This window comes from Gymnoscopelus braueri, assembly GCF_963280865.1.
Source record: "Gymnoscopelus braueri genome assembly, chromosome: 23".
Taxonomy (NCBI): domain Eukaryota; kingdom Metazoa; phylum Chordata; class Actinopteri; order Myctophiformes; family Myctophidae; genus Gymnoscopelus; species Gymnoscopelus braueri.
In genome coordinates, this window is record NC_137625.1 from 25,078,614 (window position 1) to 25,100,601 (window position 21,988).

A 21,988-nucleotide genomic window follows, 5' to 3' on the forward strand; every position below is an offset into this window, starting at 1 on the left:
CATCTTATCTCGTCACCAACTCGTGATATACAGTACAGTATACAGTAGCTGATACCATTACTGTAACAATAAACCATTTATAAAGATATGAAATGAATGTCAAGCAACTTGTATTCATCTGTGGTGGGTGTGGTGGGTAACGTCTCTGCAGAAAGAGCTGCAGGGTTAGGGGTCAGAGTGAGGGAGCATGAGATGGAATTTCACATATGGAAGCTACATGGCCACACACACACACACACACACACACACACACACACACACACACACACACACACACACACACACACACACACACACACACACACACACACACACACACACACACAGTCTCCGTCTCTCTATTCCTCCCTCCAACTTTTACACACACAGGGGCCTCATTTTAAGTATGTGGTGAAAGTCGTGGGTGTGTGTAGTGTCTGTCTTGAAAGCAAGGCTGCCACATCCTCGAGGTCAGAGGCTTGAGAATCATCGTAGACACAATGACTCGTTGTAGAGTCTACACAGAAAGTTATCGTGTCCGGTGTGTAGACAATAGCCGTTTTGAACCAAATGCATGTTCGAATAAGCACGCAAAAACACTCATATCGAAAGTCTGGATATGTGAATGTGTCAGATCTCAGGTTCGTAATAATAATGTGTGTGTGTGTGTGTGTGTGTGTGTGTGTGTGTGTGTGTGTGTGTGTGTGTGTGTGTGTGTGTGTGTGTGTGTGTGTGTGTGTGTGTGTGTGTGTGTGTGTGTGTGTGTGTGTGTGTAGACATGCTGAAGATCACTAACCTGCGGGTAAAGTTCACCAAGCTGCACACTCTGGGCGACAACCTGCTGGACTCCCGGCAGGAGGTGACGGAGAAGTATTACTACGCCCTCTACGACATGGTCGTCCGCGGCAACTGCTTCTGCTACGGGCACGCCTCCAAGTGCGCACCGGTCAACCAGCGAACAGCGGACGCCGAAGGCATGGTATGTCAGGGATACAGACGCAAGGATGCCTACACATGCAGCCATGCGCGTCTAAACACACACACACACAGTAAAGAATCAATTATTTTTGTACTACTTTCGAGACTCCTGTAAGGGGGCATGAAAAAAAGTTTTGAGCAGAGAACTTTAGATATCGTTGCTGTTGGGCAGAATCTCCATATTTTCGTTAAACTTGATCACCCTACAGCGTCACACAAAAGCATCAAAAGTAGCAGATCCACAAGCTCGAAACGCGGCGCGGAGCTACGCGTTTTGAGCTTGACGATCTTTTGATATTTTTGAATTAGAATGCTGAAAAGTAACAGTTTTAGACATATGAGGTTTTCACCCGAAAGTGACGATATCATATCCAAAGGCTTCTTACCAAGTGCACGGAGCGCTTAATGACACCTGCAAACCTCAGGTTGTGCTGTGCTTGAATGTCGCATCATCTGTATTATTAGCACAAATAGCTATAGCTGTAATCAGAATCAGAATCAGAATCAGAATCAGTTTTATTGTCACATCACAGGTTTACAAGGTAAAGAAGTGGGTGAAATTCGTTTTTGTACATCGTTCCCATCGCAACGTTAATTTCCATAGAAAGAAGAGGGGGGGGGGGAGAAGAAGAGGGGTGGGGGGCAAGTGGGAAGGAGATCAAAACAAGAGAGCAACAGAAGGCCAGACAAGTTATCTACATATTTACAAAGTACCTGAGATAATAAAAAAAAAAAAAAAAAACTAAGGTGCCTGAGCATAGCAGCAATGTATGTATACTGTGCATGTTATACTTATACTGTGCATGATATACATATGGACGTTAAGGTGCTTAGAGAAAAAAAATAAGGGTACACATGGTAACAATTCAATTATTTGTTTTTTTTTAAAGATATTTCTTTAGCTTTTTCTGTCAGTAGACTGACAGGAAATGGGGGAAGAGAGATGGGGAGTGACACGCAGCAGAGGTCGTCGAAATCGAGATTCGAACCCAAGACACACTGCATTAGCAGCCGGTGCCTGAACCGCTATACAAATGCATGGCAGAAAGGCACTTGCAGCTAAAAGAAAACACTTTCAGTGAACAGAGAGAAGCCTAGAAGAGGGCCTGCCCTGTGTCTATCTGTCTGTCTGTGTGTCTGTCTAATCTTGTAAACCACTGGACTGATCAGTGCCGAATAAGGAATTAAATCCCCAAATATTTTTCACATTTGACTATTTTTAGAACTATGATAATTTTATACTGGAAGTCAATGGAGTTTTCATTGGCATTATGGCCTCCTATACTGTAAGTATTATCAAGATAACCAATGGCTCAACAATGGAGACCACAACATAAAAGGACACCACAAAAACATTGGCAAAGATTCTTACTCCCACATAGTTCTGAACAACTCAAAAATCGTTTACAGAAACATAAATGAAACTCAATACAACATACCAACTCAGGGGCCGAAGAAAACAAGAACCAAGAGGGCCTGGAGATGCTGGCAAAACTTAAAAAATAAAGGAGGGGGGAGGACAGATCAGGCCAATCCCTATAGGGCTGTGGAAGCTAACCCCCCTTCCCTAACTAAAAAACAAACACTAAACTAAAATCTAACAAATAAAAGGAGGACTACCGGCCATCTCTAGGCCAAATTAACATTTTATATTATAATTGGCTTAAGGGAGGACCGGCGGCCTGGCCAATGGACGCATCTCTGACGTCATTCTGGGCACAAAAGAGGGCATGCCCATATATGGGCATATACTGATGACATCGTGGATCTCCATATATGGGCATAAAAAGGACAAGGTCTGACAGATACAGATATCTCCATATATGGGCATAAAAGGGACACACTCTTTGGCTTAGGAATGTGACAAAAACAAAAAGAATCTCCATGAATTCAAGGCTTCATGGGGTGTGTAATTGATAGAAAATAATGGCATCTGAGATCCACATGGAAGCCACATCATTATTAGACCCATCTTGCGGCAATTATACAGCCGTTTTCATAATGTGCGCCACAGGCAGTCTCATTCACCCTGCACATAAAAACAGAACAATGTGAACATTTTACTCAAGTGAAAACGACAGGAAAACAAACACGGATCACAAGATTTTCACATGAAAGTAACAATAAATCACCATTATAATCACATTATGTGCAGTGTGACCCAAATACCTTGTAATGTTTCTCTTTCTGTGTGTGTGTGTGTGTGTGTGTGTGTGTGTGTGTGTGTGTGTGTGTGTGTGTGTGTGTGTGTGTGTGTGTGTGTGTGTGTGTGTGTGTGTGTGTGTGCGTGTGTGTGTAGGTTCATGGCCACTGCATGTGCACCCACAACACAGAGGGGCTGAATTGCGAGCGCTGTCTGGACTTTTACCAGGACCTGCCTTGGAAGCCTGCAGAGGGACGGAACTCTTACGCCTGCAAGAGTGAGAGGCGCACACACACACACACACACACACACACACACACACACACACACACACACACACACACACACACATTCCCACGCATAATCTCCCATTAGGTGTCCAGAGTGTCTCTGATTTCCCACGGCCAGGTGCACCAGCAAACCTCCCCCTTTGCCTGTTTCTCACACTCTCCCAGGATGTGAGTGTAACCAGCATTCTAATGCGTGCCACTTCGACATGGCGGTCTACAAGTCGACCGGCAACATGAGCGGGGGCGTGTGCGACGACTGCCAGCACAACGCCATGGGCCGCCAGTGCGAGCAGTGCCGGCCGTTCTTCTACGAGCACCCCAACAGGGACCTGAGGGATCCCAACATGTGTGAACGTATGTCACCCCTGCATGACCTCTGAAACGTGTTTTTTTTCTCATCTCAACCACTATACTTTGTGGTCGTTTTATGGTTACGGGGCTGTGAACAGCTTGTTGAAATGCACGACAGTTCTTAGAAACTCCAAACACGCACCTGGTGTTGAGGTCACCAATTGCGCGGGGGTCTTTGAAGTGACCAGCAGAAAGTAGCCATTGTTACAGCATGACAATGATTAGGCAGTTAAGTACTGGGTAGAGGTGGAAATGGTGCTAATAAAATGAAGTGCAACCTCTCTCTTCTTCTTTCCTCCCTCTAGGCCTTGCTCTCCCTCTTTTACTCTCTTCTTCCCATGACTTGTCTTTTATCCATTTTTACATGGTACTTTTGCTCTTCACTGCACTGACAGGGTCTCTCTGAGGTTATTTTCATTTCATGGACTTGTTTTATTTATTTACCCCATTGACGTCATTAACCAGCCCTAGCGTCCCTATTCTGGGGTGAACATTTGGCGAAAATAGCAGATCTAAAGCGTTGCGATGTGTTCTGAGCTTGTAGATCAGCTATTTTAGTTTCAGATATTTGGTGCAGACCAGGGAAAAAAGGAGGGAGGCTAGTATAGACCCCGGGGGGACTAGGGTCAACTAAGTGGTTAATGTACCATACCGGGGTCATTACATGTCATCGTACATAAACTCAGACAATTCTCCATTTAAGCGTTTTCAAATGTTGGTTTCTTTTACATTTTCTCCTAAATTATTTAAAAGCTACCAAACTTGCCAGAAGGATTGAGTCAAACATCATAGTGTGGTTAATAGGACCAGGACACTTGATTCTCATTTGTATAATGTACACCGATAATGTGCTGTAACATCGACACAATAAATTACAGAGCAATAAAGTTCACTGTTGGATTATCTACTGTGAGCTGTAGCAGTGTTGATTTCGTCGACTAAAACTATGACGAAAAATGTTGGTCGACTACCTTTTTTCACTGACAAAAACTTAATAAAAACTAAATAAAAAGTAAACTATGATGACTGAAACTAAGACTAAATATATTGACAATTTCGTCAACAAATAAAAACTAGACTAAAATGTTAGTGAGGGACTAGTGGAGAAGAGATCCAGTAGAACTAAAAGACAAGTCATTTTATGTTTGATTGCGCTCGGGTGTTGCGCTCTGAAAATAGCTGATCTACAAGCTCACAACACGTCGCACTGCGACACGTTGTGAGCTTGTAGATCTGCTATTTTCAGCATGCAACCAAGTGTAAAATCAGCCATTACGACGCCATCAAGGCACCACCAAAATACATTTTAGTCGACTTAACCAACTGTAGATTTATTTTATGATATTTAGTCCACTAAAACTAGACTAACAGTAAAACATTTCACATGACTAAAACTAAATGGAATTTTATTCTAAAGACTATGACTAAAACTAAATAAAGACATTGCTGTCAAAATCTACACCGAGTTGTAGTCAACTGTGCTGATGACTAAACATGGCACACCACTGGTATGTTCCTTTTCTAACTTTATCTAATGCCATTTTGTTTGTCTTATCTCCTATATAGCGTGTAACTGCGACCCCGCGGGTTCTCTTCAGGGAGGAGCGTGTGACTCGCGGACGGACGTGGCGGCGGGGCTGATCTCGGGCCAGTGTCGCTGCAAGGCCAGCGTGGAGGGGGAGCGATGTGACAACTGCAGACAGGGACACTACGGACTGGGACAGGGACCGCATGGCTGCCTGCGTAAGTCTGATTACACTCGCACAGAAAGGGCAGGCGTGGATACATGTACATATGTACACACATGCACAGGCAGAATACACAGGAATGCACGCCGTATGGGCGGCCATAGCTGAATGGGTAGAGGGAGGCCGTCTGGTAATCAGAAGGTCTGCCCATGTGTCGAAGTGTCTCTGGGCAAGACACTTCACCCCTTAGTGCTTCCTGGGCGCTACTGTATATTAACCCATTCAATCCGGGAACGCATCTACAAATGTCTTCTAAATCCTAACAGTTTTCTGAAAACCTGCTATAATATCAGTGGTTCTCAAACTTATTTCATGTCAAGGACCCCCAAAATTATATGTATTTGGCCGCGGACCCCGATCTCAAAATATTTTTGTTCCAGGGACCCCCCAGAAGCAAAGATTTGAGTTACAAAGGTTCGGTCTAAAAAAACAAAAATAGCAGATCTAGAAGCTCATAGCGCGGCACTCGGTGCCGCGCTATGAGCTTGTATATCTGCTATTTTTTTTTGAATAGTCAAAGTATAAAATAATGGTTTAAGAGGTTAAAATCTAAAGTGACAGATGCTTTCCCAGTCTTAACGGGTTAATAGTGCCCACTGATCTAATACTGTAGTTAGGATGGGTAAATGCAGAGGACACATTTGTGCAAATGTACTGTGACAGAAATATTATTATTATGAACGCACACATGCACAAAAAGGGGAAATGCAGTGATTGGTTAAACCGCACTTATGCTGGATATAGCTCCATCTTGGTCGCGGTCACACGGTCTGCAACCATCCACATGATCAGATTAGACAGACCCCAGCTCTGTGGTGGTAGAGAATATCGCTGTTGTTGGGTAGAAACCTCTTATCTCCATTTTTATTTTTATTTTTTGTACATTTATACCCTACTCGATCATACTACAACATCACACCAAAGTATCAAAAGTAGCAGATCCACAAGCTCGAAACATGGCGCAAAGCAATAAGTTTTGAGCTTGTAGATCTGCTACTTTTGCTATTTTTGAATTTGAATCCAGAAAAGTCACAGTTTTGGACATTTCCACCCGATAGAGACGATATAATACAATTATTTCCTTCTAGAAGCCCACAGGTACATACATACTCAGGATAGACTCTCTCTCTCTCTCTCTCTCACACACACACATACACACACACACACACACACACACACACACACACACAATTAGAAATAGACCGGCACTCATTGTTTTCCGTTGTTTTATGGTGTGTTTTGGCAGCTTGTACCTGCCACCAACTGGGGACTCTGCCTGGAGGAAGTCCATGCGAAGCGAACACAGGAAAGTGTTTCTGCAAACGCCTTGTCGACGGACACAACTGTGATCAGTGTCTGGTAAGGATCTGACCGTGACACGTTTATGTATGTGTGTGTGTGTGTGTGTGTGTGTGTGTGTGTGTGTGTGTGTGTGTGTGTGTGTGTGTGTGTGTGTGTGTGTGTGTGTGTGTGTGTGTGTGTGTGTGTGTGTGTGTGTGTGTGTGTGTGTGTGTGTGTGTGTGTGTGTGTGTATATGCTTCTATGCTGAGTATGTTCATCTGTGCTTCTGTTCTTATCTCCCTCTACAGCCACAGCACTGGGGTCTGTCTAATGATATGGATGGCTGCAGACCATGTGACTGCGACCTGGGTGGAGCCATCCACAATAAGTATGATTTATCCAGTCACGGCACATTCCTCCTTCCTTCCTTTCAATACATATGTTATATTTTACACCACCATTGCTTTCAACAAATATACGACATGCTGACCTATAGTCTCTCCTGTCCTCTCTAGTTGCGACCCCCACACGGGCCAGTGTGTGTGTCGGGACCACATGTTCGGACGGACCTGTACGCAGGTCGAATCCGGCTTCTATTTCATCGCTCTGGACCACTACACTTATGAAGCAGAGGATGCCAAGCATGGACCTGTGAGTGCGTGTGCGTGTGCGTGTGCGTGTGCGTGTGCGTGTGTGCGTGTGTGCGTGTGCGTTTGTTTGAGAACATGTGTGCCTATCCCAGGGCTTGAAAGTAACTTTTTTTCTCAGTACTTGCAACTGTCCCGAATTCTACTTTCTTCTGTCCCAGACTTTAATTTGCACCCCAGTTTTTAAGGTGCTTAATTCAATATTGAATATTTGATTAATTTGATCAGACACGCCCCCCCTCCTATATATCAACTTCAAACTCTATATTAGACTCATTGAATACACACGTCCGAAGAGACCATTATTTTTCAATTAGTTATTCATTCATGGACTTCATGGATGTCATGCAGGGACTCACAGGAGTCCTTGATGCAACATTACATTACAGAAAACATAATGACTCAATTTTCAGGGTGTGACGGTGGTACAGAGGCCCTATCCCCTGGATCGTAGCCCCACATGGACGGGTATGGGCTTCGTCAACGTACCAGAAGGAGCCCACCTTGAGTTCACCATCAACAACATCCCTGAGTCCATGGACTATGATCTACTCATCCGCTATGAACCACAGGTTGACACACACACACACACACACACACACACACACACACACACACACACACACACACACACACACACACACACACACACACACACACACAACATAGTGTTATAAGGTTTTCAAAGTAATGTTATGGACCTCTAAATTGACTTTCAGTAGGCCATGGATCCCTGATTCTGTCCTAACGACCTTAACATGAAAACATGTTCAATTTAAATTAAATTGTCAAAATATCATAGTAGTACATGAGAAATAGATTCACAGTGGTGATTTTGAAACATATTGTTCGATCAGAAGTCACAGGAAATGTTTCAATTTGAAAACCACAGGTGTAGAGCACCAACCTCACAGAGACAAACATAACTGGCAATAATAATAATTATGTGCAAACATAAACTGGCAATAACAATAATTTTGATTGTGATTGTGATTGACACCTGTCTTTGTGTTGGTAGCTGCCAGAGCAGTGGGAACAGGTGAACGTCAGAGTAGAACGACCCGTCTTCAACCCTCCCAACTATTACAGCCACTGCAGCAACTCCATACAAAGTGGAGACCATCAGTCTGTCTCTCTACCACCCGGATCTAGGTAATGCAATCTGCCTGTCTGTCTGTCTGTCTGTCTGTCTGTCTGTTTTTCTTTCTCTCTAAACAAAGTTCACCTAGTGATTAGAGAGGCCGTCCTTTTAACCATATAGTCGCGATTATGATCCTTGCAACAGTCTGTGACAATCAGGCCTCTTGTCAAAGACACTTTGGAGAGTGTATTGTAAACCTGCCTTTCTCTTTCACAAACTTGTGTCAACACACACACACACACACACACACACACACACAAACAGATGCCTTTGTAATTTACTTTTTTTTGTTTCAGACATGTGGTGCTGCCGACGCCTGTGTGTTTGGAGAAGGGCCTGAACTATACCGTACTTCTCAGTCTACCCCTCTACTCCTCAGTCAGCGAAATCCAGAGCCCCTACACGCTCATCGATTCTGTAAGCTTCACACACACACACACACACACACACACACACACACACACACACACACACACACACACACACACACACACACACACACACACACACACACACACACACACACACACACACACACACACACACACACACACACACACACAGGATCATGATACACCAAATAATCCATCGAGTTCATTATGGCTGCTTCCTCAGTTCAACTGTCTCCATGTTTGTTATTGGGGAGAGAGAGTCTGCGTTTAGAATGTGGTGTTTATATAAACCCCCCCTCTTGCTCTCTCTACCCATTCCCCTTAACCGCTTGGCTAGCTGGTCCTGATGCCCCGGGTGAGGGAGCTGAAACTGTTCGACGACGCGGACAGCGAGGGAGCGTGGGATACGTTCCAGCGTTACCGCTGCCTGGAGAGCAGCCAGAGCGTCGTCAAAAGCCCCATGACCGACATCTGCAACGACTACATCTTCAGCGCCTCCGCGCTGCTGCACCAGGGCGCCATGGGTACGCACTCGTGGACGCGCGTGTCCCTGACAGTCTGTTTGTGTGTTTGTTGGATTTATGCGTCCTTGACCGTATACAACAGAACCCGTGTTTATCCAACGTGGTATTTCCGTGTTTAGTGATTCTTTCCCTCCTTCTGGCCCCCATCCCTCTCCCACTCTTATCTCTTTTTCCGGCCCTTTTCTTTTCCCCTTCAGCTTGTCAGTGTGACCCGCAGGGTTCCCTCAGTGCCGTGTGCGAGCCCAGCGGAGGGCAGTGCCGGTGTCGTCCCAACGTGGTCGGCAGGAACTGTGAGCACTGTGCTCCGTCCACCTTCCTGTTCAGCCCCTCCGGCTGCGGACGTGAGTGACGGGCAGGTTTAGAGGTCAAGAATGGAGGGATGAGGCATATAATACTGTATATACGTTTTGTCCCTGTGTCAAATGTCCATATATTTCTCCCTTTGCACACGCACAGCTTGTGACTGTGACCCGCGTGGATCGGTCAATGCCTTCTGCCACGAGGCTACGGGCCAGTGTGAGTGTGTGCCGGGCGCAACCACGCGCCAGTGTTCCCACTGCCTGCCAGGCTTCTACGGCTTCCCCCAGTGCCGTCCTTGCCACTGTAACGGACACAGCGAGCACTGCCACCCCCAGACCGGAGAGTGCCAGGGCTGCAGAGACTTCACCATGGGACACAACTGTGAGAGGTACGGAGAGGGATGTCATACTAATAATAGGCGAACATTCAGCAAACAAGCTCTAATTTTGGCGAAGACATTTGGTGTAGAGGGAAAAAAGGAGGGGGGGACCAAGTGTAGACCACTGGCTGGGCGACCCCTGTCAACGAAGTATAAACAACACGCTGTACAGTACCTGGACATACTGATTTGTCTAGAAGCATTTATCAAAACAGAAGTCTGTTACCTCATGTGTGCACAATTTAATCTAATTTCCACCAAATGGGTAGAAAGAATGCTAAATTGTGTACACATGAGGTAACACCTGGTCCTACTGCTCCTTGAGTAGAAGCATTCCTCAAGTATCAGTACCAGGTGTGTGTGTGTGTGTGTGTGTGCGTGTGTGTGTGTGTGTTTCTGTATGTTTTATGTTCAACCACTCCCTCCTCTCACAGGTGTCTGGGTGGTTACCATGGCGACCCAGAGTTGGGTTCGGGCGGGCACTGCCGTCCCTGTATGTGCCCAGATGGGCCGAGGAGCGGGAGGCAGTTTGCTGAAGGATGTTACGAGCTTGAGACCTCCCAGCAGCTGGTCTGTGTCTGCAGCCCTGGATATAAAGGTACCAGTGGTGGGATACAGCACTCAAACCCCAGTACTTGAGTCAAAGTATAAATACTCCTGGTCAAATATTACTCAACTGCAAGTGAAAGTTGCTATGTCACATTTCTACTAGAGTTTAAGTACTGGAGTACTTGCTTTAAAAAAAAAAACTTAAGTATTCAAAAGTACATGCTTTTAAAAAAAAATCAAAAGTACATGCTTTTAAAAAATATTCAAAAGTACAAATTATCAAGTGCATTTTCTTTTTTAATATCAATGAATCAGTCAGTGTTACAATTAAAATTGTAACATCTTAAAAAATAAGTAAAAAGAATATCAGGAATAGTGAAAATAGCAGATCTACAAGCTCACAATGTGCCGTGATGCGACACTTTGTGAGCTTGTAGATCTGCTATTTTAACTATTTGTCTTTGAAATGTAGTGGAGTGAATGTATAAAAAAAATGCAAATACTCAAGTACAGATACTCAAAAAACATTACTGAAGTACAGTATTCAAGTAAATTGACTTTGTTACTGTCCACTACTGAAAGTTACATGTACATATATCCACACACACACACACACACACACACACACACACACACACACACACTCACATAGACCTACCTACGCATGGCATCTTGCAGTAATGACAGTAATACACATTTTACGGGGGCGAGTGTTCAAAGCATTTTTTGTATTTTTATGTTTGATTGCTGATTCTTTTTTTTTGTACTGCGCACACATGCATGCACACTTATGCTGAAACATGTGGCCAACTACTAATGCAAATACTCACACACACACACACACACACACACACACACACACACACACAAATTTCACATGCCACAGCCCCAACAAATAGTAATTACATAGGTGCACTATTGTTTCCTCTCTCTCTGTGTGTGTGTGTGTGTGTGTGTGTGTGTGTGTGTGTGTGTGTGTGTGTGTGTGTGTGTGTGTGTGTGTGTGTGTGTGTGTGTGTGTGTGTGTGTGTGTGTGTGTGTGTGTGTGTGTGTGTGTGTGTGTGTGTGTGTGTGTGTGTGTGTGTGCGTGCGCGCGTGAGTGTTGTGTGCCCTTCTAACAAATGCAGACGTAAGTAGCCTTGGGAAACAACGGCTCCCGAGCCACACGGCCCATAGGTCAGGAGCCTACTGTATGTAGCAGTAGCTTGAAGTACAAGAACACCCACAGTATGTCGCAGGGACTTAACCCAAATCCAACACTTGATGCTGAGTGCGAAGCAGGGAGGCATTGGGTACCATTTTTATTGTATTTTGGTATAACTAGGCCACTGTAGGCCACGTATTGAACCCCGAGCTCCAAGTCTCAGGTAGAACACTCTAACCACAGGGCCACTGAGCTGGCTGAGATGCAAGTGTCCAAGAGGCTAAACTAAAATACAGATACCTCACCGAAGCTGACAATTAACTACACAACTCCAATGTATAAAATAAAAAAAGACAGATTGTTCCCAGTTGATTAAACAAACTATACATAACGTGTTGAAGTGACAAATGACTACAATGAATCAGACTCAGGTTTGCACAATCATTATTTTGCACACCCCTGCAATAATTACAGAAATTCAATCCTAGGTACACTAGGTAGAGATGCACATACATAACCTACAAACGTTTGTATTTTCTAGGAATGCAAGCTTTTGAAGCAGTGCTTTGTCCTGTTTTACTCTCTAGGTGCCAGGTGTGACGAGTGTGCCCCTGGTTACTTTGGCAACCCTCAGGTGCCAGGTGGCCGCTGTATGGCGTGCCAGTGCAACAACAACATAGACATGCATGACCCGGCGTCCTGCGATCCTCGCACGGGAGCCTGCCTCCAATGCCTGTACCACACGGAGGGCAACAGCTGTCAGCAATGCAAACTGGGATACTACGGCAACGCCGCCAACCAAACCTGTAGGAGTAAGTACCCTCCAACTACCAACCACCACTGTACTACATACTTCGTGTGACGCCTAGTGAAAATAGCTGATCTACACGCTCAGTTTGCGTCGCAATTTGTTGTGAGCTTAAAGGGATAGTTCACCCCCAAAATGACTTTTCTTCTATGGATTAGTCACCCCATGGAGACTTGAATCCATGGACATTGTTTTGTTTTTGTCGCATTCCTAAGCCAATAATTTGATGACCGGCAGCAGTTCCGGTAGGAGACACACACAAAGAGTCTCCTTTGTGTCTCCTACCGGAACTGCTGCCTACCGGTCCACTGGTCATCAAATTACTGGCTTAGGAATGCGACAAAAACAAAAAAATATCCATGAATTCAAGTCTCCATGGGTAGAATAATCGATGTTTTTTTTTTTTTTTGGGTGAACTATCCCTTTAATAGAAGTGAATTTTAAAATGACATGCCCATTTGTATACACATGCACATGCGCCAGGCTAAATAGTATGTGTCTCTGTCTGCAGGGTGTATGTGTTACTCGGTAGGCACAGTGCCACAGGCATGCACCTCTCCAAATGATTGCCAGTGCAACCTGCACAGTGGCCAGTGTGCCTGCCAGCCCAACGTGGTGGGCCAGAACTGTGATCGCTGTGCCCCAGACACGTGGGACCTCGCCAGTGGAACTGGCTGCCAGGGATGTGACTGTGACCCCGGCCACTCCTTTGGATCGTCCTGCAACGAGGTGGGTGGCATCGTCATCCAGAGAATTCAACTCTACACAGTAAAATCCTGGTGTTAACCAAAAAAAGGCAAAGATCTCATTCGTGGGTACTTGAATCGGAATGCTTTACAGGCATAAAGAAGTGGGTGAAATTCTTTTTTTCCATGTGCGCTCCATCATTTTGTAGTTTTTTGAGAGAATGGAGAGGTATAGAGATAGCAAGATGGAAAAGAAAAACACAACACAGGATTGGAACAGGTCAAATAATCAAAAATACAGTATACTGCACATGTACGAGATAGTGTGTATGATGTTTAGTAAATTAGCATCATATGCAAGAGTGTGTACATAAGATTACAAAGTGTTCTTGCAGTGTTCTTACGATGCAGTTCACTAGACCAGTTTGTGCAACAAGGAAAGATAAAACCTGCATAATTCACATACCGTAGGTAAATCCACATCTGGTCAATTCGAAGGTAAATCCACATATGGGAGTATGAATGTAATGTACATGAGGGAAAGTTATCAAGCATTAGGAGACTAGACCGACTAGGGCCAGCACTGCCTGCCTTTGACTCAAATGTTACAATCCTTGCTCCTTGGAAATGTTTTATGTGATTTTTGGACATAGGACAGACTTAACTCTTACCCTGCCAGAGTTTTTTCAGAACAGTCTGTAGCCTCTGCCAGGGTTTTGACCGATTTTGGTACCTTTTCGCATAGCCACAAAATATTTTTCTCAAGTATGATTGATCCCCAGAAAATTTCTAATCACAGATGAGATTCAGGTGTGGTTTCACAAATGTCAACGAGGTCAATTTGACCTTGTTGTCATGTGTTGTTTGATGTTTGAAAATAGCTCAAAACCAGTAGTTTCAAACCAAAAAACATTGTGAATTGTTTGTCCGTTTCAATTTTAACATTGAAGTGGATGGAGCAGCAAATCTTTGGAAATTGTTATCTCCTTATTCGTTTGGAATATCGAAAAGGTGTCAATACTAAATAATTAGAGAATCTTTTTGTCACGGTTTTGAAAAAAGTTTTTTTTTTTTTTTTTTTTTCATGACGTTTTTAAACGTCTTTGGCAGGCAACAGCTAATTTCTCAAAGACGTTTATAAACGTCTTTGGCAGTTATAGAGTTAAAGGTTCTATGACATTCATTTTCACTTTTTTATTTGTTTATGTTTTTTGGGGGGTTTTATGACCTCAATTACACCCAAAAATCTGAACTTTGAACATTCAGTGGATTTTCTGTGGTCTGGGGTTTTCTGAATAATTAGCCTGAAAAGTAATCTGAGCTTGGCCCTTGGGCAGTGAAGTCACAGCCGATTAATCCCGCCCACTCTCCTCCTCGCCCCTCCCCTATCCTTTCCTTTGGGGGGGGGGCGGAGCAGAGGCGATGATTGACAGGCAAAATCCCTCAACAGCGACACCCGCAGGCAAAGATTTATTTTTTCATTGCAGTTGAAAAGGCTTTAGAAATGTGAGAGAAAAACACCTGCCATGGATCAATGGAGTGGATTTTTTTTTGTTAAAACTTTTTATACACGTTTGAAGGACCACGACAAAGACTTTTAATGTGTGGTAAAACTGAATGTCATGAAACCTTTAAGATACACAAACTAAAGGGGTACAGGGAGAAATGGTTATATAAAGTCAGACACAGTAGCGATCTCCACACAGTCTTGTGTATGTGGTCATGTTTTCCCCACTAAGCCGTAGCCCTCTCTGCTAATCACTCGAGCAGCTGATTCCCATCTCCTCCTATCAGCCTCTACTATGACATCAGCCACGTTAGTCAGGTAGCCCAGGTACCCACGTGACCCTGGTCTGATCAACCAACTTCCGCAAACCAGAGATATCGTCATTTGACCGTGACATATTTACAATATTTCCATCTCCCACAAATTATATTCTCAGCCTATTGACTGGCAGCCAGATATTTCATTAGGTCTTGTAATTGCTGGCAAACAGCAATAATGTTCTGTGGCGTAACTAATCTAATGATCCAGGCCTGTTGTTGATTTATAGATGGTTGATAGATAGACCTCAGATGTTTGAAAATTGTTGTATTATGCAGACGGACCTGCAAACACACTCCCACTCACAATCTGAGCACGTACTGTATTCCAATGGTTCTCAAACTGTGGATCGGTACCCCCAGGGGGGTCCCCACATGAGTTTTTTTTTTGGGGGGGGGGGTGCCCAGATGACATTGAAGTGACAATTTAAGTAACCTTTTTAATACATAAAAAAAGCAAAGAAAAAGACCTGCATCAAAAGTAATCAACAAACACTATAATATAAAAACTGGTCAAACATTGTCAAATTGTCAAATAACTATATAAGATAGAAGATAACATTTTGAAACACAAAATGTATCTGTGGAACCGAGTCAAGCAAAATGTGATGCCTCATCTCTTAAATTTCCAAGTGCTTGTCAGGGTGGGGGGTCCCCAGTTCAAATATGATTATTTTGGGGGGTCACGGCCTGAAAAGTGTAACCAAATGGACCCATAACGCTCAGGATTTTACGGTGTACTGTACTATGCATATAAATTCGCAGAGACACTTGGGTTTCTGTGTTTACTGGCTGTGCTCCATTAGAGGAAGGAAGTCTCGGAATACACTGTGGGATTACTGAACACACATTCTTTCACCACAGAGAAGGAAACTCCTTCAAACTGTTAACGACCATTATGTCTGAAAGACCAACAATCCACAACACATTAATATAACATTAAAAGAACACTTAAGTGCACATGATATCTACAACCTCTTCTTTCATACACTTCCCTATTTCTGGTGATCAGATATAAAAGTTAAATCTGCATAAATTGTAGTAGTGAATAAAACATTATTTTGTCCAGTCTGTATGGTAGATTATGTTAATACAATATAACACAACATAACTGTGGTGGTTGTAGTTGGTCTACCTGCTCTTTTATTGAGACATTCAGATCCTGGGGACAATTAGGATCACTACTGATTGACAAGAGGTATGGCATGAAATACACAGGGAAATATCTCGCCTTCCCAAACGAGTTCTCCATTATAACGCAACAGTTAGAAATGCGGGTGGTTGCGCGGGGAATGGATTGCAGCTTTGAATGAATACTCACTTAGCACTCATTTAGATTTAGCACTGCATGAGCTGACCTGGTGTTGATGATGTTGTTGCTATTTGTCTCTGTAGATCACGGGTCGGTGCACATGTAAGCCTGGTTTTGGAGGGAGGACGTGTCAGGAGTGCAGGGAGCTCTTCTGGGGCAATCCAGAAGTCAAATGTCATGGTAGGTGATCGGATGGCGAGCCACCATCTTGACTTTGTCACCTATAAGACACAGATAAGATCAGGTCAGGTTTCCTGACTGATTTCTGTGGTGCACGGTTCAATTCGCTGACGTCATCACTTCCATCTTTTCTTTCCGTCTGTCTCTTGTCCTCTCTCTTTCTCTCTGTCTCTCTCTCTCTCTCAGAGTAAGTGGGCTTGAGTAAACAATCTTTGCTCCGTTTCTCATGGCTTGCGATTCCCCCGAGCCACTGGGCTGGAGGACTATTGTTTTTCCATGATTTCCCTTCTGTTTGTGTGTGTGTGCGTGCGTGTGTGTGTGTGCTCGCGTGTGTGTGTGGTGTGTGCGTGCGTGCGTGCGGAAGGATATTGGCAGCCCTGGTCTGATCCCAGCAAGTTTATTGCTTGCTGAACGACTGAATCATGAGAGTCCGTTTTCATCACTTGGCCCATCTGTAGATAATGCGGCTCACAGTAGCTGGCTCACCCTCAGTGAAGAGAGAAAAGTGAGAGAAAAGAGGAAAGAGAGGTGGAGATGGAGGAGCGGAGAGGTATCTGGGAATGACCTCTCTTCATGAGAACCAGATGTTCTCCAGAAATCTCAGGCATCCCATTTTCGTCATGGCCCTCTCTCCCTGCTGCCCGGAGGCCTTGAATTATTTCTGCTGAAGTCCTTAACGGTCTCCAAACACAGCCCAGCCCAGCTGGACATCCCTGCCCACCTACTGTACACAGATGATACACTAATGCGTCAATTCATGGGAAATGTGGACAATGTGTGTGGGAGTATGTGTGGAGAGAAAGACACGTAGAGGCTGTGTGTGTGTATGTGGCCGTGCATGCGTGTTAATAGCTGGCTCTATGTCATAAGTTAAGAGGTTCATTTTATGACCAGAGCAGTCAGAGGAGGTCAGGGAGGTCTTTCTTGTCAGCATAATTTTATGTGGAGGTGTGATTTAAGACCCCCTAAGCATGTTGTTTTGTGTCTCTTGTGTCTTCACTTTAACAAACCCCTTTCACAGCAACCATTTTGACAGGTAAACGCAGCTGAAGGGAATAATGTTAACTGGTATGATTCAGGTGTTTCTGTGTGCCAGTATGAATTTAATTGTACAGGAGTTGCCCCTGCCCTGCTGGCATTTCTGAAATACTTGAGAATAACAGCTGAAACAACACTTGTAGTTTGACTTCCCATTAGCGTTGACATGGGATTTTCAACACCTAAAACAGATACAAAGCATTTAACGATATCAGAATATGGTCTTCTGGTTATCGTGACATAGTTTTTTTCCCATACTGCCCTGCCCTAGGTGTCACACATCACAACAACAGACAAGCAAACAGACACGGTACACACACACGTCCAAAACCCAACCCCCAACTCCTTCTCCATAAATCTCACAAATCACAGCAGTGGCAATAATAACGGTGTAAAAAAAAAACACCTTCTCTCATGTCTTCTGCCGTCTACATTCCTTCATTCTGACTCACTCCATTCCTCTTCCCCTCCTTTCCGGCGGTGGGAGGCCAGCTCCCTGGTGTGTCCCAATGTTTGGGGTGGTCAGGGTGACCTGCAAGGTCAAGGTAGACTCTTAGTTTATTTGCTGGAGGCGTCGGGCCTAGTAATAACAGGAACCTCTGTTTTCACACCACTTATTTCACCGGGGACTCCTTAATGGTGGAGCGGGGAGCCCACATTGATGAGTTTATTTGACATTTTGTCACGCCACACAGTATGTCGGAAGAATCCACAGAATGAGAGGAAAAACAACATGCAGTCCGGGGGGAGCCGGCGTTATCAGCAGTCAGCACCATGCTGTCTACCCTTTGACATACAGTATACAGGACGATCAGGACCATAATTGGAGATAGCGGTATAAGGGCAATTGCTCATGAACAGTATGTGCAATCGTGTTACTTGAACTTTTCTCTATCCCTTGTATTTCCCTTCTCCTACCCCAGCCTGTGACTGTGACCCTAGAAGGATCTCCAGCGAACAGTGCCACCGTGCTACAGGCCAATGTAGCTGTGTGGAGGGGGTTTCTGGTCCGCGGTGCGACCAGTGCGCCAGGGGTTACCGCGGCGAATTCCCCAACTGTGAGCTTTGCCACGAGTGTTTCCTTGTGTGGGACCGGGTGGTCGGCGAGCTGACCAATCAGACGCGGCGTCTCGAGAACCACGTGGCGGAGCTTCAAACTAGCGGGGTGACAGCGCCATACAAAGACTTGGTCAGCAGCCTGGAGAAGAACATCAAGGCTGTCAGGGACATAGTGGAGAGCAACCCTGCAGCTCAGACGTTTGAGGAGACGCAGGAGCTCATGCAGCAGATGACGTATGTGTACGCGCGTGTGTGTGTGCATGTGGATGCATGTAGATGGATTTGTGCACGGCAAACTCGAGTGTCAATTTAACTCTGCGAATGTACAAATTGACCATTATGATTTTTAGGTAAATCTTTTCACCGCCACAGTTGAATTAACACTTTTGAATGTAGCTGTGTGTGTTTATATCTGAGTCTTTATATACGTACATTTTTTTATGTCTCTCCAGTGGTTTGATGTCATACTTGAACGGGGAGCTGAACACAACGGAGGATCAACTGACCAACCTCCACGGGGAAGCCAATGCCAAAGATGATAACCTGGATTCTCTGAGGAAGGAAGCCAGTGCGCTGGAGCAAGCCGTCAAGGAGCTCAGAGAGCAGGTGTACAACGCCAAGAACTCCAACTTCGACGGTGAGAAACAAGAGCAGAGAGAAATGGTATAGAAATGTAAGCTTAATTGTCGAGATCTCAGAAATTAGACCTGACATGCCTGGATAACGTTTGTTTGTGTGTGTGTGTGTGTGTGTGTGTGTGTGTGTGTGTGTGTGTGTGTGTGTGTGTGTGTGTGTGTGTGTGTGTGTGTGTGTGTGTGTGTGTGTGTGTGTGTGTGTGTGTGTGTGTCTGTGTCTGTGTCTGCTATGTGTGTTGGGTTTGTAGGTGCCATGGACACTATAGGTACAGCACACATGCAGTCCATGATGGCAGAGTTCCATGCCAATGCTTCCACCAGTACCCCGGGCAACACGGTTGAGCAGTCGGCCACGATGCGGCGAGCCACAGAGGACAAATTGAGCAGGAGTCAGAAAGATTTTGACCGCAAGCATGAAAGAAACACCGAAAAACTGGACAAGCTGGCAACCGACCTGAATAAATTTGACCTGTCAGGTCTCAGCCAGAAGGTATCTAAAGATAGAGCTGTGATTCACTCCAGAGTTGGTTTCGTTAGCTCTTCCGGTTGCAAAATGGACAAGACCATAGCCTGACATCCTTGCATTTGTTTATGCTGTGTTCTGATTGACCATTAGCTAACCACAATGGTATTGTATTTTCAGACATGTGGTGCAAGTGGTGAGGCGTGTTCCACCTCTCTCTGTGGTGGGGTGGGTTGCATGGGGGAGGATGGAGCTTCGCATTGTGGTGGAGAAGGTTGCGAAGGCTTCGTCACAACCTCTCAAGCTGCCCTCAAGAAAGCAAGGGATTTCGACCAGGAAATCCTTTCATCTATGGGGGAGGTGGACAAGCTCTCCAGAATGGTAGGTTTTGTAGTTTTTTATGAGGAAGAATGGCGGTGTTCATTTGCATTCAGAAGTAGAACTCAACCAGAACTAGAAAAGTACGCTCTTCGGGAGGGCAGATCTTCGCCAGGCCGGGCTGCCTGGCAATAGAAAAAGAAATAGGCCCCGCCCACAATTTTATGAATCTAATTATAGGCAAACGGTATGAAGTCATTGTAACATGATGCACAAGAGCGTTTGTGTCTAATTCGGTGAAAAGATTTAGGCACAGAAAAGTGGTAGAATAAATCCCTTGGACAAAAGTTAACGACTGAATTTGCCTACATCATGAACAGGTTTGGGAAGCTAAGGTGCGTGCTGATGAAGCCAAGGAGAATGCTCAGGAAGTGCTCCTCAAGTCCAACCAGAGCAAAGAGAGAGTTGAGCAGAGCAATGAACAGCTCCGCAGCCTCATCAAAGAGATACGAGACCTCCTCACAAGTAAGCGCGTGGCACACTGTTCACTGATTTCACAGTGCAGTGGTTCTCAAACATTTTCATTAAGGAAAATGTATATGTACAGTATTAGGCCACAGACCTTGATTTGAAAAGATTTTGTGCCAGAGACCCCATAGGAGATTTGTGTTTCAATTTCAAGATTATTATTCAAAATTTTAGTTTTTTTCACAACATGTCCCATTGCAACGTGTTGTGGGCTAAGCTTGTAGATCTGCTATTTTCGGGGATTAAGTCTTTAAAAGTCATTTTTTTGCTGGAAATCCCTCAAGGACCCCTGGGGGTCCCCGGACCCCATTTTGAGAACCAGTAACTTAGTGAATGTGACCAGGTTGGGTGATTTGTGCCGTTGTTGACGATGCCACCTGTGCTGAACAGACGACAGGGCAGACGTGTCTGTGATCGAAGCGGTGGCCAACGAGGTGCTGGCTCTGGACATACCCACTTCGCCCACTGGGCTCCAGGATCTGACCAATGAGATCAGGGAGAAAGTTGGCTCTCTGACCAGCGTGGAGACCATCCTCAGTCAAAGCGCCAGTGACATCGAGGCAGCAGAGAGGCTGCTTCAACAAGCCAAATATGCCAGGTGACACACACAAACACGCACGCACGCACACACACACACAACTGAGCACAATAAATTACTTACTGGAGTCCCACACAACTAGCGCAGGCATACTCTCAAGGTCAATCAGTGTACAGAACAAAATATTATAATAAAATGCACACTTAACTGTCCATTACTTAATTGTATGGGTAGCCCTTACTTAATTGTATGGGTAGCATAACTCTGTATAGTAGAAAAACTCAACATAACCTTAACCCTAAACCCTAACCCTAAGGTAAGTGGGGAACTTAGAACACGGGGAACATAGAACCTGGGGAACATAGGGATCACCCCATTTAGATGACTGTCTTGCTCCTGTTTCTCAGTGAGGAAGCAGCTTACATGGAGTTGACAACAGACAAGGTGGAGGTGGCCCTGAATGAGACAGAGCGTGCCCAGAGCAATGCCAGGGATGCCATTGATGAGGTCCAGAATAACACCAGGAGCACCCTCGACCAGCTGATCTCTGTGAGTTTGACCTGTTATCTCTCTGGTTCAGCAGCGAGTGGAAGAGCATTTCTCAAATGGTCTATCCCAGTAGGGGACATTTCTCTTTAAAACCTACCTAAACATATATTTTTATAGGGATACCAAAAAATGGGAACTTAAAGTATACTACGTTGGTTACATTAATCCAAGTTGGACCACAATCGATTGATTGATCATTAAAAT

The 21,988-nt window shown here is 44.8% G+C and overlaps 1 protein-coding gene across 2 annotated transcripts in view; it reads left to right on the forward strand.

Moving 5' to 3' along the window:
- The window catches only part of LOC308079332 (laminin subunit beta-1-like), a 30,036-nt gene that overhangs the window by 6,016 nt on the left and 2,032 nt on the right, over positions 1-21,988 (forward strand). For both annotated transcript variants that reach the window (XM_080420775.1, XM_080420774.1), the window contains exons 7-30: positions 756-958; positions 3,257-3,377; positions 3,556-3,744; positions 5,308-5,484; positions 6,736-6,848; positions 7,079-7,158; positions 7,286-7,421; positions 7,831-7,989; positions 8,436-8,569; positions 8,855-8,975; positions 9,288-9,474; positions 9,672-9,815; positions 9,931-10,162; positions 10,588-10,751; positions 12,434-12,658; positions 13,166-13,383; positions 16,560-16,656; positions 18,618-18,987; positions 19,206-19,390; positions 19,637-19,878; positions 20,032-20,232; positions 20,550-20,694; positions 21,088-21,295; positions 21,643-21,784. In XM_080420775.1, coding sequence (XP_080276901.1) covers positions 756-958; positions 3,257-3,377; positions 3,556-3,744; positions 5,308-5,484; positions 6,736-6,848; positions 7,079-7,158; positions 7,286-7,421; positions 7,831-7,989; positions 8,436-8,569; positions 8,855-8,975; positions 9,288-9,474; positions 9,672-9,815; positions 9,931-10,162; positions 10,588-10,751; positions 12,434-12,658; positions 13,166-13,383; positions 16,560-16,656; positions 18,618-18,987; positions 19,206-19,390; positions 19,637-19,878; positions 20,032-20,232; positions 20,550-20,694; positions 21,088-21,295; positions 21,643-21,784 — 4,193 coding nt within the window. The remainder of the gene's footprint in view (positions 1-755; positions 959-3,256; positions 3,378-3,555; positions 3,745-5,307; positions 5,485-6,735; positions 6,849-7,078; positions 7,159-7,285; positions 7,422-7,830; positions 7,990-8,435; positions 8,570-8,854; positions 8,976-9,287; positions 9,475-9,671; positions 9,816-9,930; positions 10,163-10,587; positions 10,752-12,433; positions 12,659-13,165; positions 13,384-16,559; positions 16,657-18,617; positions 18,988-19,205; positions 19,391-19,636; positions 19,879-20,031; positions 20,233-20,549; positions 20,695-21,087; positions 21,296-21,642; positions 21,785-21,988) is intronic.